Source organism: Ooceraea biroi, chromosome 12, assembly GCF_003672135.1.
Source record: "Ooceraea biroi isolate clonal line C1 chromosome 12, Obir_v5.4, whole genome shotgun sequence".
Classification (NCBI taxonomy): domain Eukaryota; kingdom Metazoa; phylum Arthropoda; class Insecta; order Hymenoptera; family Formicidae; genus Ooceraea; species Ooceraea biroi.
Window position 1 is genome coordinate 5,735,596 of NC_039517.1, and position 21,224 is coordinate 5,756,819.

Consider the following 21,224-nt stretch of genomic DNA (forward strand, 5'->3'; position numbering starts at 1 on the left):
AAGAAAACTGATTCTACGGCCGGTATTCATAAGGTCTGTTCTTTTTAGCTGCACTGCTGAACTGGTGCGATAAGTTAGAGTGAGAAAAAATATACTTGTCTCACTTTAACGTATTGCACTAGTTCAGCAGTGCAGCTAAAAAGAACAGACCTATAGTCGGATCTTATATTTAAGACCGTCTTAAGTTTATCTGCAGATGTTGTATAGATCATTTCATTGGCTACGGAGTATCTGAAGATACACTTATGAATACCGGCCTACGAGATATCTTTTGGATAAAGTTATCGAGAGGTGAAGAAATTGGGCCTTAATGTTGTAAATTTGCAAATACAATATTAAAATAACGCAAGTAATCATAAGGAATGACAAAATGAATTAAAAAAAAATGAAAATAATATTAAATTATAATGTATTAGATAATTTTTATTACAAGTTTTTAAAACTGAAAAGCATTTCTCTGACGCTATTTCCATCAAGTGCCGCTACTGCCGCTACTAGTTATACTATACCTATACTGTACCATGGATGTCGATACAATGGCCAACTTTTGCTGCAGGATATTAGACTCGGAACACTCGGAAATTCGGGCCTGAGCCACGTTGAGATCGGTTACGATAAGCTCGGGGTAAGTCGAGAGAAACCCATCACCGTGATGTGCGATAATTATTGGGAACCATTGGCCGAGATTTACATCTGGAATAAGAAATCCGCCGATCCGGACGCATACATTTATTGCCTGTGTAGTAGATTATATATACGGTAAGCATGCCCAGTCAATTACATCAGTTTACGCAAAGTTGCGTCGATTTTCGTGCAAGCAATTATTTTTTACTCGCACTCGTTTATTGTTAAAATCGTAAAATAAAACATGAAAGAATTACCGCGCTTATCGATCGGCAACGTGAAACGTTGGTTACGCTCGGAAAACAAGTGCATACACACGTGCACGTTGGATTTCACAATCGAGAAAGTTAGTTGGCGACTATCTTGCGTTTGTATAGGTTTGTTTTGGATAAAGTTTCGAAAAAGACTCACCTTCGATTTCGATGAAACTTTGTGAAAAGCTTCCTTTCAGATTGAAATGGAAGCCCTTGAAAATTATATACGCCAAAAGGAATTTTGACGTATATCAAAAACTCCTATAAAACTCTTACAAAAATGTCATTTTATATCATAGATCTCTTATAAATTCACAGATCTATGTAAACAATTTTCATTATTGTTTGCTCTTCTTTGTGTATCCTTGTACTTCTCATCTCTGTCATTTGTCTTTTTTCGTTGAATCTTCTGGACCGTTCCTTCATCCTGATCATTCTCATTTTTTTTTCTCTACAATTCTCGTTTATCGATATTTTGTTGCGGTGTACAATTCAGCACGATACAGGCACAAAGCACAAATCTTGTGTTTTGTTAACTTTGATATACATATACGCGAATGATGGAAGAAGCGATTGCTAGTAAAACATTTCTTTTCAAAGTTATACCTTTGAGAAGAGCAAGGAAAGAAGACGCAAATACAGACATGAAATATGTTTAAGTTGATATTTTGTATATCTTCTTGAACATCAAGCAGTGAAATTTTCACTATAATAAACAATTTTATATATGTATATATATAATAATAAAAATAGAAATATTTAATTACTTAATCATGCGCTATTAGCCGATCAGAATCCGAGCGCGATTATCTAGGTATCCAATAGATCGAAACTTGCAAGCTTCGATCTCTCGTGCGTCTCTTGCCAATTTTTTCCTGTACTTTATAGGTATCCGGAAATTTATACAGTCTTACCTTCCGAAGATGTTAATGAAGGAGAAGATATTAATGGAGATTATGTCGAAGAGACTCAGGATCTTCACAAGGCATCTGCTATAGAGACGCAGTCTATAGAGAAGCACGATGTATGGACAGTTTGTTTACTAACAATTTGTTATATATATATAACACGTCAACGGCTAGTATTTATCATGTGTCTCTATCGATGTCTTAAGTCGATCGTTAATTCTCTGATGTAGGAAGAACCAGTAAGCTGTTATTGCAGCGCATCTCACACAGATAACAATTACTCTACAGACGAGCATGACTCCGTGCGCGACTCGGCTCACTGGCCCACCGCGCACTCCCTCACTCAGAAACTGGGCCTGCATCAGTCAGACTCTGGTGCAGATTTGTCCGAATATTACGATCAACACGAAGCAAAGAGCATACAAAATCTCGTAGCGTCATACGGGAAAACCTTCCAAGCTGCGGAAACTCGAGCCGAGAACGAATATGAAAACGTAGATGTATTAACCGAATATAATCAAGCTTCAGGTAACCGAATTTTTGCCAAAGACTATTATATACGAATGAATGAATTTGTTTACATCTGGCTGCCCCACTCAAGCATACGGAAAGTCCAAATATCCGTGCTTTTATTAATTCATTACTTCATTACTTAACATTTTCCACTACTATATATGGGTTTATGGATGGGGGAAGGCTCAGCTGTAAAAGAGAGCTTCCAAGATCTCATTATAATTCGATTTCGTTTATATCAGGTGACGAAGAATCAATACCAGAAGGTTTAACAAATAGCATCACTTTCTCGAACAGAGAAGCGCTCGGTAACAGTAAAGATCTCGTTTCGCAGTACGATTGTGATCCGTACAATTATCCGTATTCCGTATATTACGAAAGCAACAAGAGTGCAATGGATATTGCGTGGGAAAAGTTTTGGGCCAAAAACGGAGAGAAATTAATCTGGGCATCTTGGATAGAAAAATACGCGGATTATATCAATCCTGATTATTTCCAGAATGATGCACGCACGGCGAAAGACGAAAAATCACAGGACGCAGAGATTAATGAAGTAGCGACAGAAAAATATTTTGAGCGAAATACGCGTTTCGCGAGTGAAACGTGCGAGAACTTGCGTTGCGAACTTGTACATTCTAACTTTGCAGGATTTTTCGATCAAAGTAACTCGATGGCGAACGATGGCGAGCTTAAGCCAGCGCCGATATCTTCCTTGAACACTAACTTCTCGTTTGAAGACACGAACAGACAAGAGATCAATGACAAAGAAGCGGACGAAAATAGGAAGAAGATCGTCAATCTTGAGATATCACCGGAAGATGGTAACGGCTGGAATCCCTTGAGCCCGTTTAGTACGGAAGAAAATTACGAGCAACCGTCGAATGCGGAAGACGAGAGGCTACTAACGAGATGCGACTCGATTAATGGCTCCGTAGCGAAAACCAATGCAACTTCCGATTCCATGACAAATGTGACGAAAATGACGCTGACCAGCTCCAGTTGCGATTCGAATTCCGTTCATTCGTCTAATCTTATGACTTCTGTCACGAGCTCGATCGAAAGTAGCATAACTAGCAGCAGTTCCGATCAAGAGAATGAATTTCTAATGGAGGACAACGATAAATATTGGCAGCATTTGTGGAGAGAAAACTTTCAGATGCAATATCAAAAGCACTACGAATTGTTCGTAGCGAATTATAAAAGGGAGAACAATATGGATTACGAACATTCGTATTTGAGCTTAAACGAGTCCGAAACGGGGGAAGATTCAGTCTTGACTGAACAAGACAAGATAGCACCGTTGCATGACGATGTAAATAGCGAGGAGTTATCAGAGCCCGATAGTCTAGGAATCGACGTTCCTAAGATGCGACGAAACAAGAGCGTGGAACCTGCACCAAGCGGAAATAAAAATACGAAAAAGAACAACACGTGCTACTCGAAATCGAACAAATCAAGAGTGCAGAGATTAATCGTAGATTCAGTGGGCATGCTAATAAAGAATCTACAAATCACGGAAAAAACAGATGACACGGAGCAATGCCTGAACGAAGCACCAGTGGACACCATCAGTTGGACTGATTATAAAAAAAGCAGGTAGATTACTTGTGCAAGACGCAGCGAGAAACGTCATACGATCAAATGTTCCATTAATACTGTTCGATATATTTATGTTTGCAAAGAGCTTTCACGGCATCGGCCAATACAATTTTATGCATATTTTCCTTTTCGTTTCTATTAACCGGGTTTTACAATGAGAATTTAAGGTATACAATTTAAGCTGTAAGAAATTCACCAATTATAATCGATTTCTTCTCTCACATTTTCGATTGTGATTGGTCAATTTCTTACAGCTTAAAACTTGAAGTTTAAATTGTATTCCTTAAATTCTCATTATAGAATCCGTTTTAAGTGCTTGCTTAAAAGTCGTAAGGTCACATAGATTGCTATGGCAACGATTTGATAATTGGTTTCCTTTAAATTAATTTTCAAGTGTCGGTCATAGTTTCATCGCCATAGAACACATGAAAGGAACCAAAATAGAATACCGCCATCTATTGGTGATTTTATTATGAATTCTGCAGGCACCTAATAAGGAATGGTTCTTAATTTTGTTTTTATTCAACGCATGCATTTAGTCTATTATGTAAAATTATTTAACAATATGAGGTAAAAGTTTGTCTTTGTTTTAATGTAGCACGGACGAGGGTATCTTCTCCAGCGGGGACAGCTTGGAAAGCGTGAAGGACGGTCTTTCAATAATGGGTTACTCGTGTGAGAAAGATAACGAGCAAGATCTACAAGGCGAAATTATTTATCGGAAACGTAATCTTAAACGACAAGCTGCAGATCTTGAAAAATACAGACGATCCAAACGTGCTTGCTGCGTATCCGATCTTGATGGTATACAAGAGGTATGAAATTTCATGAAACGAAAAAAGTGATGAGAACGATATCTTAATTTAAGACCGTCTTAAGTGTATCTTCAGATTGGCTACTCCATAGCCAATGAAATGATCCATACAGCATCTGCAGATAAACTTAAGACGGTCTTAAATATAAGATTCGACTTTGAAATACCAGTCCTTTTACTGTGTCTCACTCTAACTTATTGCACTGGTTCAGAAGTGCAGCGAAAAAGGACAAACCTTTACACCGTTACACCGCGTTATCTATGTATGTAACTTGCTGGGAATTCCATATTGCCTGTTTTTCCCATATTGCCCATTCTTTACATTAGGGGTACTTTAGTAAGAGTATAGTGTTCGTAAGTGATAGAATAGTAATATTAGAATATGTAGTAATATTAGAATATGCAATATTTTAATAGATATTTGCAATATTTTGTTAAGATACAAGTTTTTAGAAGATACAGAAAATTAGTAAAAACTTAAGCACGTTAGAATTGATTGTAAATAACTCAATTTGTACAAAACAAGTATAATATACGGCTTCTTAACAAACACGTGCAATCCTTTAGAGGATATAGGAAATTAGTGGAAAGCACGCTACAATTTATTTGTGATATAAATTTGTATAATATATGGAGAAAAGAAAAGATTAGGCGGTACAATATACGAGAAAGCGAAGTCAATGTACCTTCTTATTCTGTAATTATTATTATTCTTATTATTATTAATTAAAGATTCTGTTTTGAACTATTTATATACAATGTATATAAATATTATTCGTAAAATTCCTGTAACGTTTTATTTGATCAGATCATCTATAATTATTTCCAATTGTATAATTTGCTTTACAGGTTGATCAATCAGATGTGGATGTGCAACAATTTCCTAATGTACAGTCAAACGCTAAAAATTCTTATGGACAAGACACATCGAGCTCCGACGATGAAAATTGTAAAGGAATCATAAAGGAAACACAGAAGAAGAAGAAGAGGAAATCATTCAAGAAATACAAGGAGCACAGTTACCCAAAAGAGATAGAAGAAAATAAGAACTTAATAAAGTATTACAACAAACGATACTTTCTCTTTAGCAGATATAATGAAGGGATTCAACTAGATAGTGGTAGGTACTTGATCTCTTAAAAATTGATAAAAATATCTTGTAAGATTATTTAGATAATTCATATATTGTACATGTATCTACATGCATCTATGATATCATATAATACTCTTCTTGTAGAGAGCTGGTTTTCCGTCACTCCAGAGAAGATTGCACGGCATATAGCTGAAGTATGTTCTTGCAATACAATCATCGATGCATTTTGTGGTGCAGGCGGCAACGCCATTCAGTTTGCATTTACGTGTAAACGTGGTAAGTGGTATAATTGATTACATTTCGCTGTGTAAAAGTTCATGAACTATGTTAATCGGTTTGGTTTTCTAGTGATTGCAATAGACATCGATCCCAATAAAATTAGAATGGCTCGACACAACGCAGAGATATATGGTGTGGAAGACAAGATAGAATTCATTATTGGAGATTTTTTTGCGCTGGCACCAAGCTTGCGAGGGGACGTTGTATTCTTAAGTCCTCCGTGGGGTGGGCCAGATTATATCAAACAGAAAGTTTTTAATCTTGATACCATTCTGCCTCCGCAGGGTGGCAAAATGTTATTTCATATGGCGAGGCAAATCACAAACAACGTGGCCTATTATTTGCCTAGGAACACGGATATGCTACAGGTAAAGTTATATATTCTTTTTTATTTATTAACAGCTTTCTGTCATACGATAGTGCTTGTACATAAATGCTCCAATCAAACTATAATAATCAATCTATAATATAAATCAAATTTTAGCTTATCAGATTAGTGGAAGATGTTGGTCATTTAGAGATTACGCAGTACAAGCTCGACGGCAAACTCAAAAGTTGTACGCTGTACTGCGGTGACCTGGCTACGTCTCCGTGTAACTCCTGGAGGCAAAAATCTGATAATTGGAAACGGATAATTAATGACAGCATGGACAGGACTAGTAGAGTCTTCCATTAATTGTAAATAACTGTTTGTATCAATTTGCTTAGATCTGTACTTGATAAATTTTATTATTAAGTCCGCACCACATATATACAGTGACCATCACAATGTTGTAAAAATCATCTTGTAATATTACATTTTCTTCTATTTTTGAGCTGATACTTAGCTGTAGTATATCATGAAACTTCCAATAATTTTGTGTATTTAAGCAAATTGATACGGAGATCTCATTTTCATATACATTCTCTCTCAATTGTTTTTACTTGATTTTATTAAAATCGATACTTCCATGCATTTGTTTTTGAAAACAGTATTTTAATTCTATTAAAATGTGTAAATCACAGGCAGTGATTTACACATCTTTTACAAGCTCAGTGATCAGTTTACATTTTTAATGTATATTTCTGTAATGTAATTTTAATGATTAATAAAAATATTTGCAGAAATGAGCATTTAGCGATACTACATTATACACCTTGTGAAACTTTATTATTTTATTTCATAAATTTACAAACGAAAGTATAATATAAAAATTACTTGATTTTTATACATAACTATTAATTTGTAATACTTGTTCAGAGTAACCAGATTGTTGAAGTAAATTACAGTCTGAACTAGCGAGAGAATAACGATATAAATATATATTGTATATATATATATAACCTGCTTTGTGCGTATAGCTAAAGAAATAATGGACATATTTACAATTGGATTAGCATGAATCCGAAAACGGTATCACATTAAGAATTTTCGTTTAACATTAACTCTACGCATCATCTCGCGTCTCGCGTGTGTTAAGAAAAACTGTAATTACTAAGTGACTAGTATCTCTTCATTCGTATAAACTTCAATTTGCTTTGAAGATCATTTTATTATTACATAGAAAGTTTGTGCATATTCATGAATCGATGTCAATGGTTGTGACATTTGTTTCTTCGATATCACTGGTTATCACACTCGTTTCCTCAGGCTCTGCAGGTATCGTTATACCGCCAGTGTCTATGCTTTCCTCTTCTTCTCTAGGAATCTTCAAAAAGCAATGCATCGTTTCGTCGTCCTCTTGCTCGATCGTAGAATTACTCTTGTTGTTCAGACACTCCTTCGTTGGTAGAGAAACCTCGAGGTGTTTCGATGGTATCTGTATCGTGATCGTTTGCGATGTACCATCGGCCGATGTTGAGGAAGACATCAAATTCGCTTCTAACGTATCCCCGTCTTTCGAAAAGGCACCTAGACAACTATAAACTAATTGCGCTGCCGCAATGTTGCCGGGAAACACTTCGACATTCTCATTATCTGGAAAGTGATAAAGAAAATGAAATGATTATTAAATTAAATTAATAATAAACGGGTTTGTATCGTCTTACCTTTTTTCTGCACACTCGATTTGATTAAACCTTTTTCGTGATCTCTCACATGCTGAATATAGCTTTCATTCTTCACCGTTTTAAAAGAACATAGGTCGCATGTAAATAAACCAGATAACAGAGGATGCCTTGATTTCAAATGATTTTTATAGCTACTGCTCTGTATCGCGGTGTACGAACAATGTGGACACTTGTACGGTCGGAAGCCTAAGATAGAAAGCTAAGCTGTGTTAAATTGAAATTTTTCGCCACACAGCAGTCGATAGTTTCGAAGGATTTCAGTACTTGGAATATTTACCCGTATGCTGCATAATGTGTCGTCGTAAAGTATTGTGGTCTCCGGTTTTGTACTTGCAGATCTCACAACTGAAAGGTTTGTCTCCTGTATGCTGACGCAAATGCATCTGCAGCATCGCCTTCCTCGCGCTCGCGTGACCGCAAACGTTGCAGACGTACGGACGTAACTTTGAATGCACAGCTTGAACGTGATTCTTCAAACATTTCGAGTTTGCATAAGTTTTACCGCACATCTCGCACTTCTTCGAGGTGTACCACCTGGTCACTTCCAACGCTTTGCGATCTAAATGCATCACGCGATGATTACGTAGTTGGCTGGCTTGTTTGAAGCATTTTCCACACTCGGGACACTCGTATTCGCGAGTTTCACTATGCACCCGCATGTGTGTCAACAGTTTCACCATAGTCGCGCTCTTATACGCTTGGCATATCTTACAGGTAAACAAACCTACGTCTGAAAATATTAAATTGTTCAATTCTTTTAATATATTATTTACTCAATGTTATTCTTCTAGCTCTACGTACTAGATCTACGTACCAATCTCATGTTTCTTCCACAAGTGTAAGCTGCATTGCCGCCATTTCGTGAATTTCATATCGCGGCACACGTTACACTTGAATGTCGTCGCAGTCTCAGATTCCGTATGGCAAAGGATATGTTGCTGCATTATTTCCTCCGTGGCAAATTTGTACGGACAGCCTTGATGCGAACACCTGCCAGAAATTACAAGTCTTTAGAATGAAGGAGAGATTTCTTTAGAATATATTCTCATAAAATTACTTTAAGTTAAGACATACTTGACGTTCCTTTCAGTTAACTCTATCATTTTCTTGTTGCGCATGTATTCCGAACTTAAAGTTTTCGAAATTTTCACCGATCTTTCAGTTTCGCTGCTTTCGACGTGCTGGTCCGCATGTTCGGTCATCAAATCAGGATTCGCCGAGTCATCGGTCAAATTTTCTTTTCCAGCTTCATCGCTCCCAATGTCCGTCAAGTGATGATCCTGAGGGAAATTAGCACGTTATTAGAAATTAAATTAAATTTCATTAAATTTCCACTACAAAATTATTACGTTAATCATATGTTCTCTGCAGCTTGCAAACGAAGGGAAACAGTTGGAACATTCCGCGCACATATAAACTATCTTTACTTCATCCACATTCTTCGAGTCTTCTTTTGGCTGTAACAACAAATTTTACATTTCACTTCAAACTTCAGCTAGGCCTAGTAAAGTATCTACTATACCATACAAAGTTGTAATAAAGATTGCTATTTACCTCAGCATTTATAGTAGCGTTCAAATGTATCTCTTGAATGTGCTCCAGCAGTTGTAGCTTATCTTGAGTTATGTAAGTACACAGCTTGCATTTAAGAGCAGTTATAATTTCTATAAAATCATCCGTGTTAATATTATCTGTATTATCCTCTATAGCGAGATTTTTCTCTCCCTCTCCTGTAACAACTTCGTATTGTTCCTCAGATGGTTCATACGCTGCGTTTTCAACTACTATGTTCCCATTAGCGATATACTCATTCTCACAGTTTTCCACATCTTTTGACACCAGCAGGGTTTTGTCGTGACAATCCATCTGCTCCATAGGCTGAGTGGTATCCAATTCTTGAAGCACTCCGTTTTGGAACACATACATCTGTCCATTCAAGCAAACCACAGAAATTGGCTCTTCCTCCTTCTCCAGCTCAGGTTCCTTCACGACATCGATCGTATTTTGCTCCTCACTGGACGTTGCATCTTTCGCAACGTCCAACGGATCTGCCGCGATTTTATAAATGTATCTTGTGCCATTTATGTCACAACTCAGATAAGACACATCCACGTTCGTTTCTTCGTTCATTGTTGACGAGTATTGCAATCTAGTCATACATCAATAAATGCTTCCGCACACAATTGACTTCATATTACCTGCAAGGCAAAAAGATTTCAACATCTATAAATGTAATATGTATATTAATAACTGTACAACATGTTACATTTATGCATATTTCATTCGTTGACATTTAAATCATCATTTATTTAAATCATTTTGTCACGACACATGAAATGCACAACCTTAACTTGGAATAATGAGGTTATTTCTCTGGGCGGTTAACGATACAGCTAATGATACATGCATACGACGGTCAAAGTCAGGACTCACATATTCTCGCGTTAACAGATCAATTTTTCCACGCAACGATATTCACGAAACAAGTAGAAAGCCCGCGTTCGTGAATATTCGAATTCGAAATCGTATCTCGCGAGAGGCACTCGAGCGTCTGGTTCGAGACTTTTGACCATGTTCGCGCGCGTAAAAGTAGCCAAGTAAGGGTCATTGACAAAGTGCTGAATGCAAGAAAAACAAACTTACAAGTTAATAAATATTTTACGTTTATTTAGGTGCGCGAGGTGTACGGAAAAGAATGACATGAGCGTCAAATTTCGGTACATCAGCCACGAGATCCGTGACGTTCTGCCATTTTGCGTCACGTGATTGTTCATTTCTGCTCGTTCTGCCTTGTACACTTTTTTCATAGCTTTTCCCTTTTTTCAAAAAGCCAAGAGAAACATGCTCTTTACGTGCATTTTATTTTCAATTTAGCATGAATAATAAATGTTGAAACTCGACTTGAATATTTGATTTGTTTGATCTATTACAACATATCTACGATATATGTACATTTTTATGACTTTATACAGACATTGTAATATATATTAACAAATATATAATAATCACGATACATAATTCTAGTAAAATGCCAATTTAAGAACTCGTTGTTGGCTCAGGTGTATCTAGGTGTCCTTTCTGCATTCTGCCTAGCGATTTCGGGAAAGAATTGCGAGTTGTATTTCTGTTTTATAACAGGTTTAAGAGTCTCAGGTGCTACGACTGGCACTGGCTCACCCTTCACTTTGGCCAATAAAGCTTCAGTTCTAAGTTTCTCGCTTTGCTCCCTCAGCAATCTTTCAGCTCTCAATTTCTCAATATCTGTGCCACCACTTATAGCTTCTTTCTTTATCGACTCTTTATACTTCTCTTTCTTATGCTTTTTATGTTTTTTACTCTTCTTATGTTTCTTACTTGAACTCTGACTCTCTCGATCAGAGTTAGAATTATCAAAAGTACAGTGTTTCCTCTTGATACTCTCCGTCTTTACTTTTGGGTGGTCTTCAGTAGGTTGAGAACGCATAATGCTCAAATATCTCTTTATATCTGTCATTGGATCATTCAAGATCTTTTTCTTTGTTTCTATCTCCATGTTTTGCTCTTTTTGCGTATCTGTCAATCTCGTTGGTAATTCCTCGTACCAATTCTTTTTTCCAGTAGCCTCATTAGTATCTTGTCCTAGATATGTCAGGTATCCAATTTGCTTCTCATATTTCTCCTTCGCTTCCTTCTTCTCCCTCTCATGTTCCACATTAGGTCGATTGTAGTCAATTTTTCCACTTTCAAGTTCAGCAAAGAAGTTGACATGTTCCAACTTGTCCTTGGTGTCATTGGTTTCAGCACGGCCATCGTACTTTGATCTTGTTTGATCCCTTAATAAATTTATCCTAGCTTCCGTTTCCTAAAGAAAAAATTTCAAACGAGAGACAATGTTAAGAAAGTTTGAGTAGTAAATCAGTAGAAATTTGTTTCAAACAAAATAGATTTATATCTGTAAGGTCTTAAACAATTTGCTACATACAGCTTTTTGAATTCGTATTTGTTTGATCCTCTCTTCTTCCGCAGCCTTTGCTTCATCTCGACGTACGCGAGCAATATTCTCCTTCGTTCGAACATGCCACCTGAATAAATTGAAAGTATATTCTTATAATCATGCTATATATTTAATAAAAATTGTCTATACCTTTTCTTTGGTAAGATATTCATTGTCAGTGGTGCACAGGAACAACAATCTTCGTGATAAAATGGTTGGGTTAAGTTTGCTTTGGTTTGCTTGTCAGAGAATTGAAATTGAATAATTTTCTGCGCTCGCGAACGCATTGAAATGGTAATTTATGTACAATTTTCTGATTGGCTTCTGCTTACAATATATATATATAAGTAACTAGATATAGTGACTTTTGCCTCTTATGATTGGCGACCCGTAAGAGGACTATTCGCTTTATTTCTAACGATCGCTGGTTGAGGTTAGCGGTATTGCGAATAGATAAATTTATTATTTATATTCGGCTTGTTTTAATAGGTAAGTAAATGCATATGTTTTTTTTATTGATAAAATTTATACTTTTATAAAAGTATGACATTATAATGTACTATTGTTTCATGCATCATTGTGTTTATTAATACATGCGTTTATGTCAACGCAGTGTTTTAATCAAAGCGGCTTACACGAACGGATATATTGCTACTTGCATGAAATGCATATATATTTATTACCAGGAATACTGTATTTAATTGATAATTAATTTATAATAATGATGTTTATTCATAAGATATTTTGGTATAAAATTTATATATCTACAGAGAGAAAGAAAGAGAGTAAAGTCTCAAGGAATTACATGACATGTTTAAACTATTTCTTTAAATAATTAAAAATATATCAAGTAATATATATTACAGGAATATACTATATTTTTTTATAAATTTACTAAAATGCTTATACTTGATGTATATCTTATGTTTTTTTTACATATTTTTCAGATTTTCATCATGACAACAATGCCAATAAATCCCAAACCATTTTTGAATGGGTTGACTGGAAAACCAGTCATGGTGAAGCTGAAATGGGGTCATGAATACAAGGGTTACCTGGTTTCAGTTGATGGATATATGAATTTGCAGCTTGCAAATACCGAGGAACATATAGAAGGCACTTGTACTGGAACTCTTGGCGAGGTGTTAATCAGATGCAACAATGTCATGTATATAAGAGGGGTGGAAGAATCGGATGAAGAAGGCGAAATGAAGGATTAGGTTTAGCACAATAAATCGAAAATTAAATGTAGATAATTTCATATTATTAAGTCCTCACATTAATTTAATTGTACCATCAAACTCTTTTAATAAAAACTTTTAATAACTCAATAGAAACAATGTTACTTAAATAAAGATTTATTTGTACAAACAATTATCTCATAAACGAGTTTATATCAACATGGTTTTGGAACATTTGTTACTATGGGTTTCGGTCTTGATCTAAATAAAAGTTTTTTTCTTACAATTGCCATTACAGTGTATTTTGTTTCTGTGCCATGTTGCTCACTCAGTGTATCATTTTCTACATTTTCATGATACTTTTTCAGCACAAACAGTGGCTTTTCAAGCGTTACTTCTTTTCCATGCAACACATGAATCCCAATGATTAAAATAGGTACTCCAGTCTTTGTGAAATGAAGATCGCCGACCAATTGATCCTCTGAATTTTCGACCTTTTCAAATTTCAAGTCACCTTGCAAATCTATAATGGCCCAATCTTCTATCATTCCATCTCTAAAAGAAAATTGATTCGACATTTAATAAGAACCAAATGTTTCAGTAAATTTCTATATATGATAAATGGAATATCTAATCATAACTATGTAAATATACGTAGAAATTACTAATAAATTTACCTTTTAATTGGTACAATCATCTTTATTAGGTTAAACGTGAAATGCCGCCAAAAGTTGGACTTTCGTAAAGTTACATTAAAATCAATCTATAGAAAGTATATAGAGTAAAGACTGCAAACTACATATATACATATATATATATATATATATAGCTACATACACATCAAAGCATTTGCAGTGCTAACTGGACTACTATATACCATATTTTTAATTACATAGTTTCAAGAAACTCTGGTAGATGGCGCTCTACTCGCTGGGAAGCATTTAGCTTATTTGCAGAAAAAGTTAGTTAGAATAAACCTCCGCTACGAGTCTCTACTATCTTTGATCGGAAAATGGGATAGTAATTATGAAAAAATGTCATTTTCCATTTTTCTTGCATGCTTATTGACGGCATTTAGTGATATAATTCTATATTAATTTAAGAGGATATTATAATATAATATAGACTCTCGATTTAATATTGCATATATTTATATTTTTACTATATTTCCAAGTTTCTTCACATGGAAGTAAATACATTGGACGTAAATCACAGCACATCTCCGCCTTGAATAAATACTCATGCATTAATCGTAGTAATATATGTACATGTTAAAATACAAATAAACATGTTTGTGTACACGTGTATTTTCAGCATATTTATTTCAAATTGCTGCACAATTCTTCGAGATATATTTCGATACAACATTTGCTCGATGACATGTCATAGGTAAATTTAACAATTTTCTTTTGTATATGTATATGTACAGAGAGTCAGATCTTTATAAATTCGTCGGATTGGACGCACAGATTTCGATGGTTTGAACACTTGAAAATGATATACTGATATAAAATATATATATATATATAATCGTTTATATATATAAACGATTCTGTGTAACTCGTCAAAATGATTTTGCATGACTTAAATCAGATTTCGTTCTGTGATAGAAGAAAGTAGTAGCGTTAAAGTAGTTGGCATTAAATTTGTCAACAACGTTGACATTTTTCGACTAGTTCTTTCCTTCTCTTTACGTTTTATGGCTATGAGTGTAGAGTGTACGCAAATATCTTAAATATCTTAATACAACTAACTTTGATTATCTATTGATGCACCAATCGAGAATTAGGCGTTGAAGCTTATAGAATATGCGTTACAATAGTATCACTCGCAAAATAACGTGTGCGTAAATATTGTATGCGTAATACCTGTGTGGCTGTGTGTGTACACACATAAATATATCTATAAAATTTTTACGAATATTTTTAAGGAAGATAATTGCATGGGTGAGATGATGAGAAATAGAAAAGCAATACTTTCAGTTACGCTACTGTAGATAATTATCCTCTCTCTTATTCATATATATATATTTATAGATTTGTAAATTTTACTAACTCTTCGCTCGAAACGTATGTTTTTTTTTCTCCGAAAAATTCGATAAACTTGCGATAAAGAGTAATGAAAATGCTCTACGCGTGTAAATGCGCGTCTTTTACGGCTCCTTTTTCTTGATGTACAAAAGCATTGGCATCTAATGTTAGCGTCAAGTTTTAATTTATGCCTAATCTTAATTTTGGGGTTGCCTATTATTTAATTTCGAGATATCTTTTTCTCTCTTTCTCTTTCTTAATAGATGATATAAGGATAATTTCACATAAGACATAAGAAATTCAAAATATATTTGAAATCTTAACAGAAAATAGATAATCATAAAGATAGATTTTGCATCGTATTAACATGAAAGAGAACGATGCCATCAATCTGGAAAAATTGTAACAAGTACGAGACAAGTAAAGCTATTTATTTAACAAACTATCTTAAAGCGGACGGATAGATTTCAGATAGAAAGCGAGAAAAAGTTCCGTAGGTTTTAAAGTGTAATCTACGTTAAAGTGGATTCTTACGTTACAGTACTTTCATGAAAACTGCGCTAATAGCTAAATAACAGTATTAATAGTAACTAGTGTTACTCGTACTGCTTCTATTAAGAGCAACAGTGCTAAAGTGATAAATGTTGTAAGTGCTTTTTAGTTTTTGGACCATATATTGAGTTGATTCTCTATAATAGAATTTGATTATTTAAAAACTAGAAATGATTTTTCACTATACTTCTAGATTTCTAGAGCGTTCTCTCGCATAGACTTTTACTCATGCTCATGCTTTAGATTGATTTAGATGTAAAATTGATGAGAGAAAGATCAGTAATAATGCCTATGTATTAATACTATTTTTATAGTGTGACCGAGTCACTAAAATACATTAAATTACGTTACGTTGTTAAACATTAGTACACTATTTCGTTGATTTTATGAAAAATTGTGTATATACAATAACATTAACGTTTATCGTAATACCACTTTGTGAACAATCAACGGCATTATTTTCGATACTATACTCTCAAGTAGAGGCTCAAGTATCTCAATAAGTTCAATATCGACAACTCTGCTGTTGAATTATAATTCGATTCGCAATTATTACGAACTATAGAATTTCCAATTACCAAAGCAATTTACTTTAACATTTGCAGAATGTTTGCACAATCTTCGCTCGTCTTCAGATATCATATGTAGAGTATTTAATATATTCGCATAACATTAAATAAAATAGAATTAAAAAATATGTGCTTTTACTTTGTGTATTAACTTATAGTTTCTTATTTGTTTTTGCCTGAATTACCTGATATATTACAATATTCTTATAATACATTCTTGTTTGTTCAAGTTTGTTCATATACGTCTTTTTATATACACAATCATTGTATATAATTGTGCAGATATGATATAATTATATACATAATTTACATTTAACTGACTTAACACTTTACCGTTTCATAGACTTCATCTTTTCATAGCTTGTTCATTATTAATTATACATCTATTTCTAAACTGCTATTTCTTACTTATACAACGAATTCAATCGGATTTACTAACGTTATTACAACTGTATAATTCCATGCGTGGGAGATATCGATTATGACACGTTGAATTGGTGATGGCTAAGATCGGCCGGTAAAGTGATAAGATAATTCACAACAATAATCAGACATCCTTTAGGAAGCAACTCCTCGATTACTTTAAATACTTTAAACAGAGAGTTAGTGAAAATAGCATACGTGTGTACCAGGCGTCATAAATGCGTCAACGCTTGTGATAGATTTTCTAGAGGCACTTTCGGAAAGAACGTGCCGTGGAAATAAATGACTCCAAAACTGTCCATGATAAAGATGACGCCGAGCGACAACAACTAACATTTGACACACATCGTGCTTCAAATAGATATATATATATTATTTTCATTTTCACTTTTATAAAATCTTTGTAAAATGTAACTCTTGCCAAGTGCTAGCTGATTCGAAAGGTGCTCATCTAGCGATAGCAGCATTAAAACATTTATGACGCCCAACGTAATTTGTCTCCTACACCATTCTCTAATGTCTTCCAAACACAGTCGACAGCGTTGAGCACTCGATAATCGTCGCGCTTTAAAATCGCGTCGCGCGACGAGGATTGGTTGCCGCCTACTATGGGTATTACTTGGAAGACTTAGTCGAGATCTGAGATATCACGAACATCTTTATACCCAAACGCACGCAAACATAAAAATAAATTACCTGTTTTCTTTCGTCTCGCATCGTTCGACCGTGTAAGCATCGACTTTACGATCGGCTTAAAAATTACCCTGAGTGCATCGCTCTCGTACTCGAAGAAATCTCTTCGGGGTGCGAATATCCGATACTTTGGAAGAGGATAAAAGGATAAGCGTCAATATAAGCGATCATTGAGTCCATTACTGCGGTCATCATGCCTCTCTCGAATTGACATTAACTTCAAACCCCTCGTTGAGATATCTCTTCGGAGCGTTCGAGACGTTCCGACGTTGCCTTGGGAACGTCTCTTTTGGGACTAGGACTCGGACTAGGAGAGGAACTTGGCGATCTTGAGCTGCTCGAGCTGGACCGGGAGCGTTGCTTTCTCTGCATTTCCGTCTTGTACTGGTACAGGGGGCCGCGAATAATTTTCAGAGTGGTCTCAAGTTCGTAGGCCCGGTCTTTCAGCGCGTTGTACAAGTTAAGGTCCAGACCGACCTTTCGCGCTCTTCTGTGAAGCACTATGAGATGACGTCTATTTAACACGTCCGGCAACATGTATTCCTGCATGAGTACAAAGAGAGATTACATGTATAAATGGAGATAATTAATTTGTCTTAGTATTAGGCTGAAATCGTTTATTCGAATTGTAAAACCAACCTGTCTGGTCACGAGATAATAAATGAACCACATCATAGTAGTGCCATAAGTGACGAAATAAGTGACGGGTTCCATGATATCCCAGGAATATTCCCACCAGGTTAATCTGGCCAGAGCCCCGAATTGGATAGACATCATAACTAGGAAAGTCCAGACAAAAAAATTCGCCCTCTTGTAAGCCGCGTTTTGTATCTCTTGCAATTTCTGAAATCAAAAATGAAGAAAATCGCAAAGTTCTTGCTTCATCATTCGATTCTCTTACTCACGTTCTTATCTCTTCAAGTTTTCTATTCAAAGATGCTTTAACTCTTATTATATTCTACAGAAAGAAAGAGGAAGGATCGAGAGAACCAAAGTGGTGTCTTGTCTTGTTTCATTATTTCGTAAGAAAAGAGAAAAGAAAACACTCGAGAAACATTTTATCGAGATTCTCTTCGCGTATCAAGTTGCATAACTGCGAACGCGCAGCGCACAGAAAACTATACGGATACGTATACGGATTAGAAAAGTAAGTATACGACTGCGAGGAGCGCTGCTAATTGGAACGCTCAGGAATATGGCAATTAAAAGGAGTCGTAAAACCATAACAGGGATGCGGTGAGAGAAAACGGACAATGGAAATGTGTCCGCGTTTAAGCGTGCTTTACGCGCGTTTTGCTCGATGGAAAGCTGATTCGTTGGTGCGTGCGCTTCGCTTGATCATCGGATCAGTTAACAAGTCCAATTATATCGCGTATCTTCTCGCGTGCCTTATTGCATAATTCGCGTTCGTCTGTCCATGTATATAGAGCAGAATGATTAGCATTTCAATATTCTTACCTGCTCGAGGGGCACCAGCTGCAATCTAATGTTCTCCAGCTCGGCAACGACCGATCTCTCCATCTCGGCGTTGTGTTCTCGCACGTGGAACGCCTCGTGCAATTGGCTGACGAGAGCTTGCACGTCTCCGAGCTTCTGCAAATCCTCCTGCAAGAGAGAGTAAGAGGCACGTGTCGATACTCGTGAGATATATGCGATATATGTGAGACAGGGTACATGTACAGGAACCGTATGAATCAAGAGATATTGCCGAGAAGCGAGGACGATTGAAATATTGCTCATTCAACGTTCCTTCGATCAATAGTAAATAAGATGCTGCAACCGCGCATATATTTCCAAACTATGATGGTATATAGAAGCATAAAGCGGTTGGAAAACTCGTCTTTATGTGATAACTCACTATCGTGCACCTTTCTTGCAACGGCGGGGACACAGTGTATTCGTTATCGTTTATTATCAATTTGAAATCCTCCTCTAAAAGCGATTCTATCGTGTTACTGGAAGCTATCCTGACACCATCTGAAAACGATCAGAGCTTTTATCTGGCGCTATCGTGTGCAAAGATTCATCTGATCTGATTATACCTAACGCCTGGCTCTCAAGCACCTTCGATTATTAATCACTCTTTAATGATTTATGACATCTCACCTAACGATGTCAAACATGCTCGATCGATGCCACGGTCCTCGGTCTTCAACATCTCTAGAAAATTGCCGACCGTGTTCGTAATCGGCTTCATGGTGAACGAACAATGCTCTCTTCTGGATGGAAGGGGCACCGTGATCCTAGGAAGCCCCCGGTGATACGCCACAGTAACGTCCGAACCTGCACGCAGTAATACGCACTTAATACTTATGCATCAGGGAAAAGAAAATACGATTACCTATTTTCCTATGATTATGATCAATAATGCCATTTTCATGACAAATTTCCGTAGGAGACTAACGAGATGCAGCAGTCGATATTGTAACGTAGTCGAAACGGAACGTAATGTTCCGCCACCGACTCGGAAATGCTGCCGACTGAATGCACGCAATTATAAAAGCACGCGTTAAACATTAGTTACACGCTACATACTTATTTTATTTTACGTGTACGATATAAGTCTCTAACGAAAATCTTTTCAAACACAACATTGTCGAACAATATTATCTTTTAGTAAAACTTGCTGCATCTGATTAATTAACTTACTCGAGATCTGGTTGGTATCTAATAATTTTATGAGAATTAACTTTATAGAGTATCCAAATTAATAAAAATACTGTCAATTTCGCAAGTGCTTAGATATAAAATGACGTAGTAAATCTTGTGCAATTGTTCAACGTTCTTAAACATTTTCATTAAAATCTATATATATCCAAAAATGGGAAAGAGGAAGTGTCTGTAGGCAAAGCGCTTCCGCGACTTCGTTCGCGTGATAATCGCACAATCGAGAGCTAGACTGTATTAACCTGGTTACGAACCGTTCATATGAAGAAGGTATTAGAGTGTGGAGAACGGAATGAGACGACTACCGGGGATCTTTCCGCTGTAAGCAGAACGGAACCACGCGTTAGCTCGCCTGCGCTAACAATCTCTGAAAATGCATCTTCGGATGCACGAAACATCGTCATCGTAAGTTTTCGTCGTTAAAACCGTTAAACTGATAAAGTAATAAGGAATTAATTTACAGAGTCACGCTATCCTGCAATATTGAATAATGTGGAGGCCGCCGCCCGCGCCGCGGGACGAGATGATGGAAGATTAGCAAAAATATAATATATAGCCTATTTTACATACTACATTTTTCTTGCATTATAAAATTAAATTAATCGGAAATTAGGTTTCATTTTTTACGTGACAAAATGAGCCAATGTATTTGATTTAATTAAATAAATGCATAAACGCAAAAAATGCATTACAGGAGTATTTTTAAAAGAAAAGCGTGAAAATAATTTTCACGGAAACTGCCAATTCCAGTGGATGAACAACGCCGTGATAGAAATGCGAATTTCTCGCATTTGAAATTCGAAATTGTTACGAAACAATGTAATGAGATGATGCAAGAAATTAATATGCATGATTGATGGACAGAAAGAATTTACGTTGTTTTCGATAAAATCTTTCATCTTGATTTCTAATATTTAAATCCTTCGTAGAAGATGTATTTATGCTTTCTATGCTAAATACACATTTGATTAACGAAACGATTATTATTGTGAAAATAAAAAAA

The 21,224-nt window shown here is 35.8% G+C and overlaps 6 protein-coding genes across 9 annotated transcripts in view; 2 read left to right on the forward strand and 4 right to left on the reverse strand.

Moving 5' to 3' along the window:
- Positions 1-496: 496 nt before the first annotated feature.
- Positions 497-7,194, forward strand: LOC105277743 (trimethylguanosine synthase). 2 transcript variants are annotated; one of them, XM_011336338.2, is made up of 10 exons: positions 497-759; positions 1,767-1,902; positions 2,017-2,314; positions 2,542-3,895; positions 4,497-4,713; positions 4,925-4,975; positions 5,562-5,832; positions 5,950-6,081; positions 6,154-6,452; positions 6,569-7,194. In XM_011336338.2, the coding sequence occupies exons 1-10, from the start codon at positions 653-655 to the stop codon at positions 6,758-6,760; spliced, it is 3,057 nt and encodes a 1,018-aa protein (XP_011334640.1). In that variant the 5' UTR covers positions 497-652; the 3' UTR covers positions 6,761-7,194. The 2 variants fall into 2 exon arrangements, with proteins under 2 accessions (XP_011334640.1, XP_011334641.1); XM_011336339.2 differs by lacking the exon at positions 4,925-4,975.
- Positions 7,040-10,883, reverse strand: LOC105277744 (zinc finger protein 57). 3 transcript variants are annotated; one of them, XM_011336340.3, is made up of 8 exons: positions 10,777-10,883; positions 9,688-10,331; positions 9,483-9,590; positions 9,208-9,413; positions 8,948-9,123; positions 8,411-8,863; positions 8,113-8,319; positions 7,040-8,041 (listed from the first exon to the last, which is right to left on the reverse strand). In XM_011336340.3, the coding sequence occupies exons 2-8, from the start codon at positions 10,288-10,290 to the stop codon at positions 7,644-7,646; spliced, it is 2,151 nt and encodes a 716-aa protein (XP_011334642.1). In that variant the 5' UTR covers positions 10,291-10,331; positions 10,777-10,883; the 3' UTR covers positions 7,040-7,643. The 3 variants fall into 3 exon arrangements, with proteins under 3 accessions (XP_011334642.1, XP_011334644.1, XP_011334643.1); XM_011336342.3 differs by having other exon boundaries at positions 7,644-8,041; positions 10,796-10,878; XM_011336341.2 differs by lacking the exon at positions 10,777-10,883 and adding an exon at positions 10,567-10,770 and having other exon boundaries at positions 7,644-8,041.
- Positions 10,884-11,034: 151 nt separating this feature from the next.
- Positions 11,035-12,399, reverse strand: LOC105277745 (leukocyte receptor cluster member 1 homolog). Its single transcript, XM_011336343.3, has 3 exons — positions 12,257-12,399; positions 12,095-12,194; positions 11,035-11,974 (listed from the first exon to the last, which is right to left on the reverse strand). Exons 1-3 carry the CDS (start codon positions 12,391-12,393, stop codon positions 11,189-11,191), a joined length of 1,023 nt encoding a protein of 340 aa, XP_011334645.2. The 5' UTR covers positions 12,394-12,399; the 3' UTR covers positions 11,035-11,188.
- A 90-nt stretch (positions 12,400-12,489) lies between these two features.
- LOC105287395 (small nuclear ribonucleoprotein F) lies at positions 12,490-13,476 on the forward strand. Its single transcript, XM_026974048.1, has 2 exons — positions 12,490-12,595; positions 13,054-13,476. The coding sequence occupies exon 2, from the start codon at positions 13,063-13,065 to the stop codon at positions 13,324-13,326; it is 264 nt and encodes an 87-aa protein (XP_026829849.1). The 5' UTR covers positions 12,490-12,595; positions 13,054-13,062; the 3' UTR covers positions 13,327-13,476.
- On the reverse strand, positions 13,449-14,104 carry LOC105287394 (chromosome transmission fidelity protein 8 homolog). The gene is made up of 2 exons (XM_011352940.2): positions 13,965-14,104; positions 13,449-13,842 (listed from the first exon to the last, which is right to left on the reverse strand). The coding sequence occupies exons 1-2, from the start codon at positions 13,982-13,984 to the stop codon at positions 13,503-13,505; spliced, it is 360 nt and encodes a 119-aa protein (XP_011351242.1). The 5' UTR covers positions 13,985-14,104; the 3' UTR covers positions 13,449-13,502.
- Positions 14,105-14,416: 312 nt separating this feature from the next.
- The window catches only part of LOC105277742 (calcium uniporter protein, mitochondrial), a 47,668-nt gene continuing 40,860 nt past the window's right edge, over positions 14,417-21,224 (reverse strand). Inside the window, exons 3-7 of the mRNA XM_011336336.3 lie at positions 19,661-19,837; positions 19,413-19,531; positions 19,013-19,159; positions 18,194-18,397; positions 14,417-18,097 (exon numbers count right to left, since the gene is read on the reverse strand). Of these exons, the coding sequence (XP_011334638.1) occupies positions 17,774-18,097; positions 18,194-18,397; positions 19,013-19,159; positions 19,413-19,531; positions 19,661-19,837 (971 nt within the window). The 3' untranslated portion in view covers positions 14,417-17,773. The remainder of the gene's footprint in view (positions 18,098-18,193; positions 18,398-19,012; positions 19,160-19,412; positions 19,532-19,660; positions 19,838-21,224) is intronic.

What these genes read in the sequence shown, in the direction of transcription:
- LOC105277745 (XM_011336343.3), bottom strand. Translation starts at nt 12,393, where the DNA reads ATGCGTTCGCGAGCGCAGAAAATTATTCAATTTCAATTCTCTGACAAG. An exon ending in AATATCTTACCAAAGAAAAG is followed by an intron (nt 12,195 to 12,256) that starts GTATAGACAATT and finishes CAATTTATTCAG; the next exon opens with GTGGCATGTTCGAACGAAGG. An exon ending in AAATACGAATTCAAAAAGCT is followed by an intron (nt 11,975 to 12,094) that starts GTATGTAGCAAA and finishes TTTTTTCTTTAG; the next exon opens with GAAACGGAAGCTAGGATAAA.
- LOC105277743 (XM_011336338.2), top strand. Translation starts at nt 653, where the DNA reads ATGTGCGATAATTATTGGGAACCATTGGCCGAGATTTACATCTGGAAT. An exon ending in AGTCTATAGAGAAGCACGAT is followed by an intron (nt 1,903 to 2,016) that starts GTATGGACAGTT and finishes TCTCTGATGTAG; the next exon opens with GAAGAACCAGTAAGCTGTTA. An exon ending in TGCATTTACGTGTAAACGTG is followed by an intron (nt 6,082 to 6,153) that starts GTAAGTGGTATA and finishes TTGGTTTTCTAG; the next exon opens with TGATTGCAATAGACATCGAT.
- LOC105277744 (XM_011336340.3), bottom strand. Translation starts at nt 10,290, where the DNA reads ATGACTAGATTGCAATACTCGTCAACAATGAACGAAGAAACGAACGTG. An exon ending in ACGCTACTATAAATGCTGAG is followed by an intron (nt 9,591 to 9,687) that starts GTAAATAGCAAT and finishes TTGTTGTTACAG; the next exon opens with CCAAAAGAAGACTCGAAGAA. An exon ending in GTGGAAGAAACATGAGATTG is followed by an intron (nt 8,864 to 8,947) that starts GTACGTAGATCT and finishes TAATATTTTCAG; the next exon opens with ACGTAGGTTTGTTTACCTGT.
- LOC105287394 (XM_011352940.2), bottom strand. Translation starts at nt 13,984, where the DNA reads ATGATTGTACCAATTAAAAG. An exon ending in ATGATTGTACCAATTAAAAG is followed by an intron (nt 13,843 to 13,964) that starts GTAAATTTATTA and finishes ATTTTCTTTTAG; the next exon opens with AGATGGAATGATAGAAGATT.
- LOC105287395 (XM_026974048.1), top strand. Translation starts at nt 13,063, where the DNA reads ATGACAACAATGCCAATAAATCCCAAACCATTTTTGAATGGGTTGACT.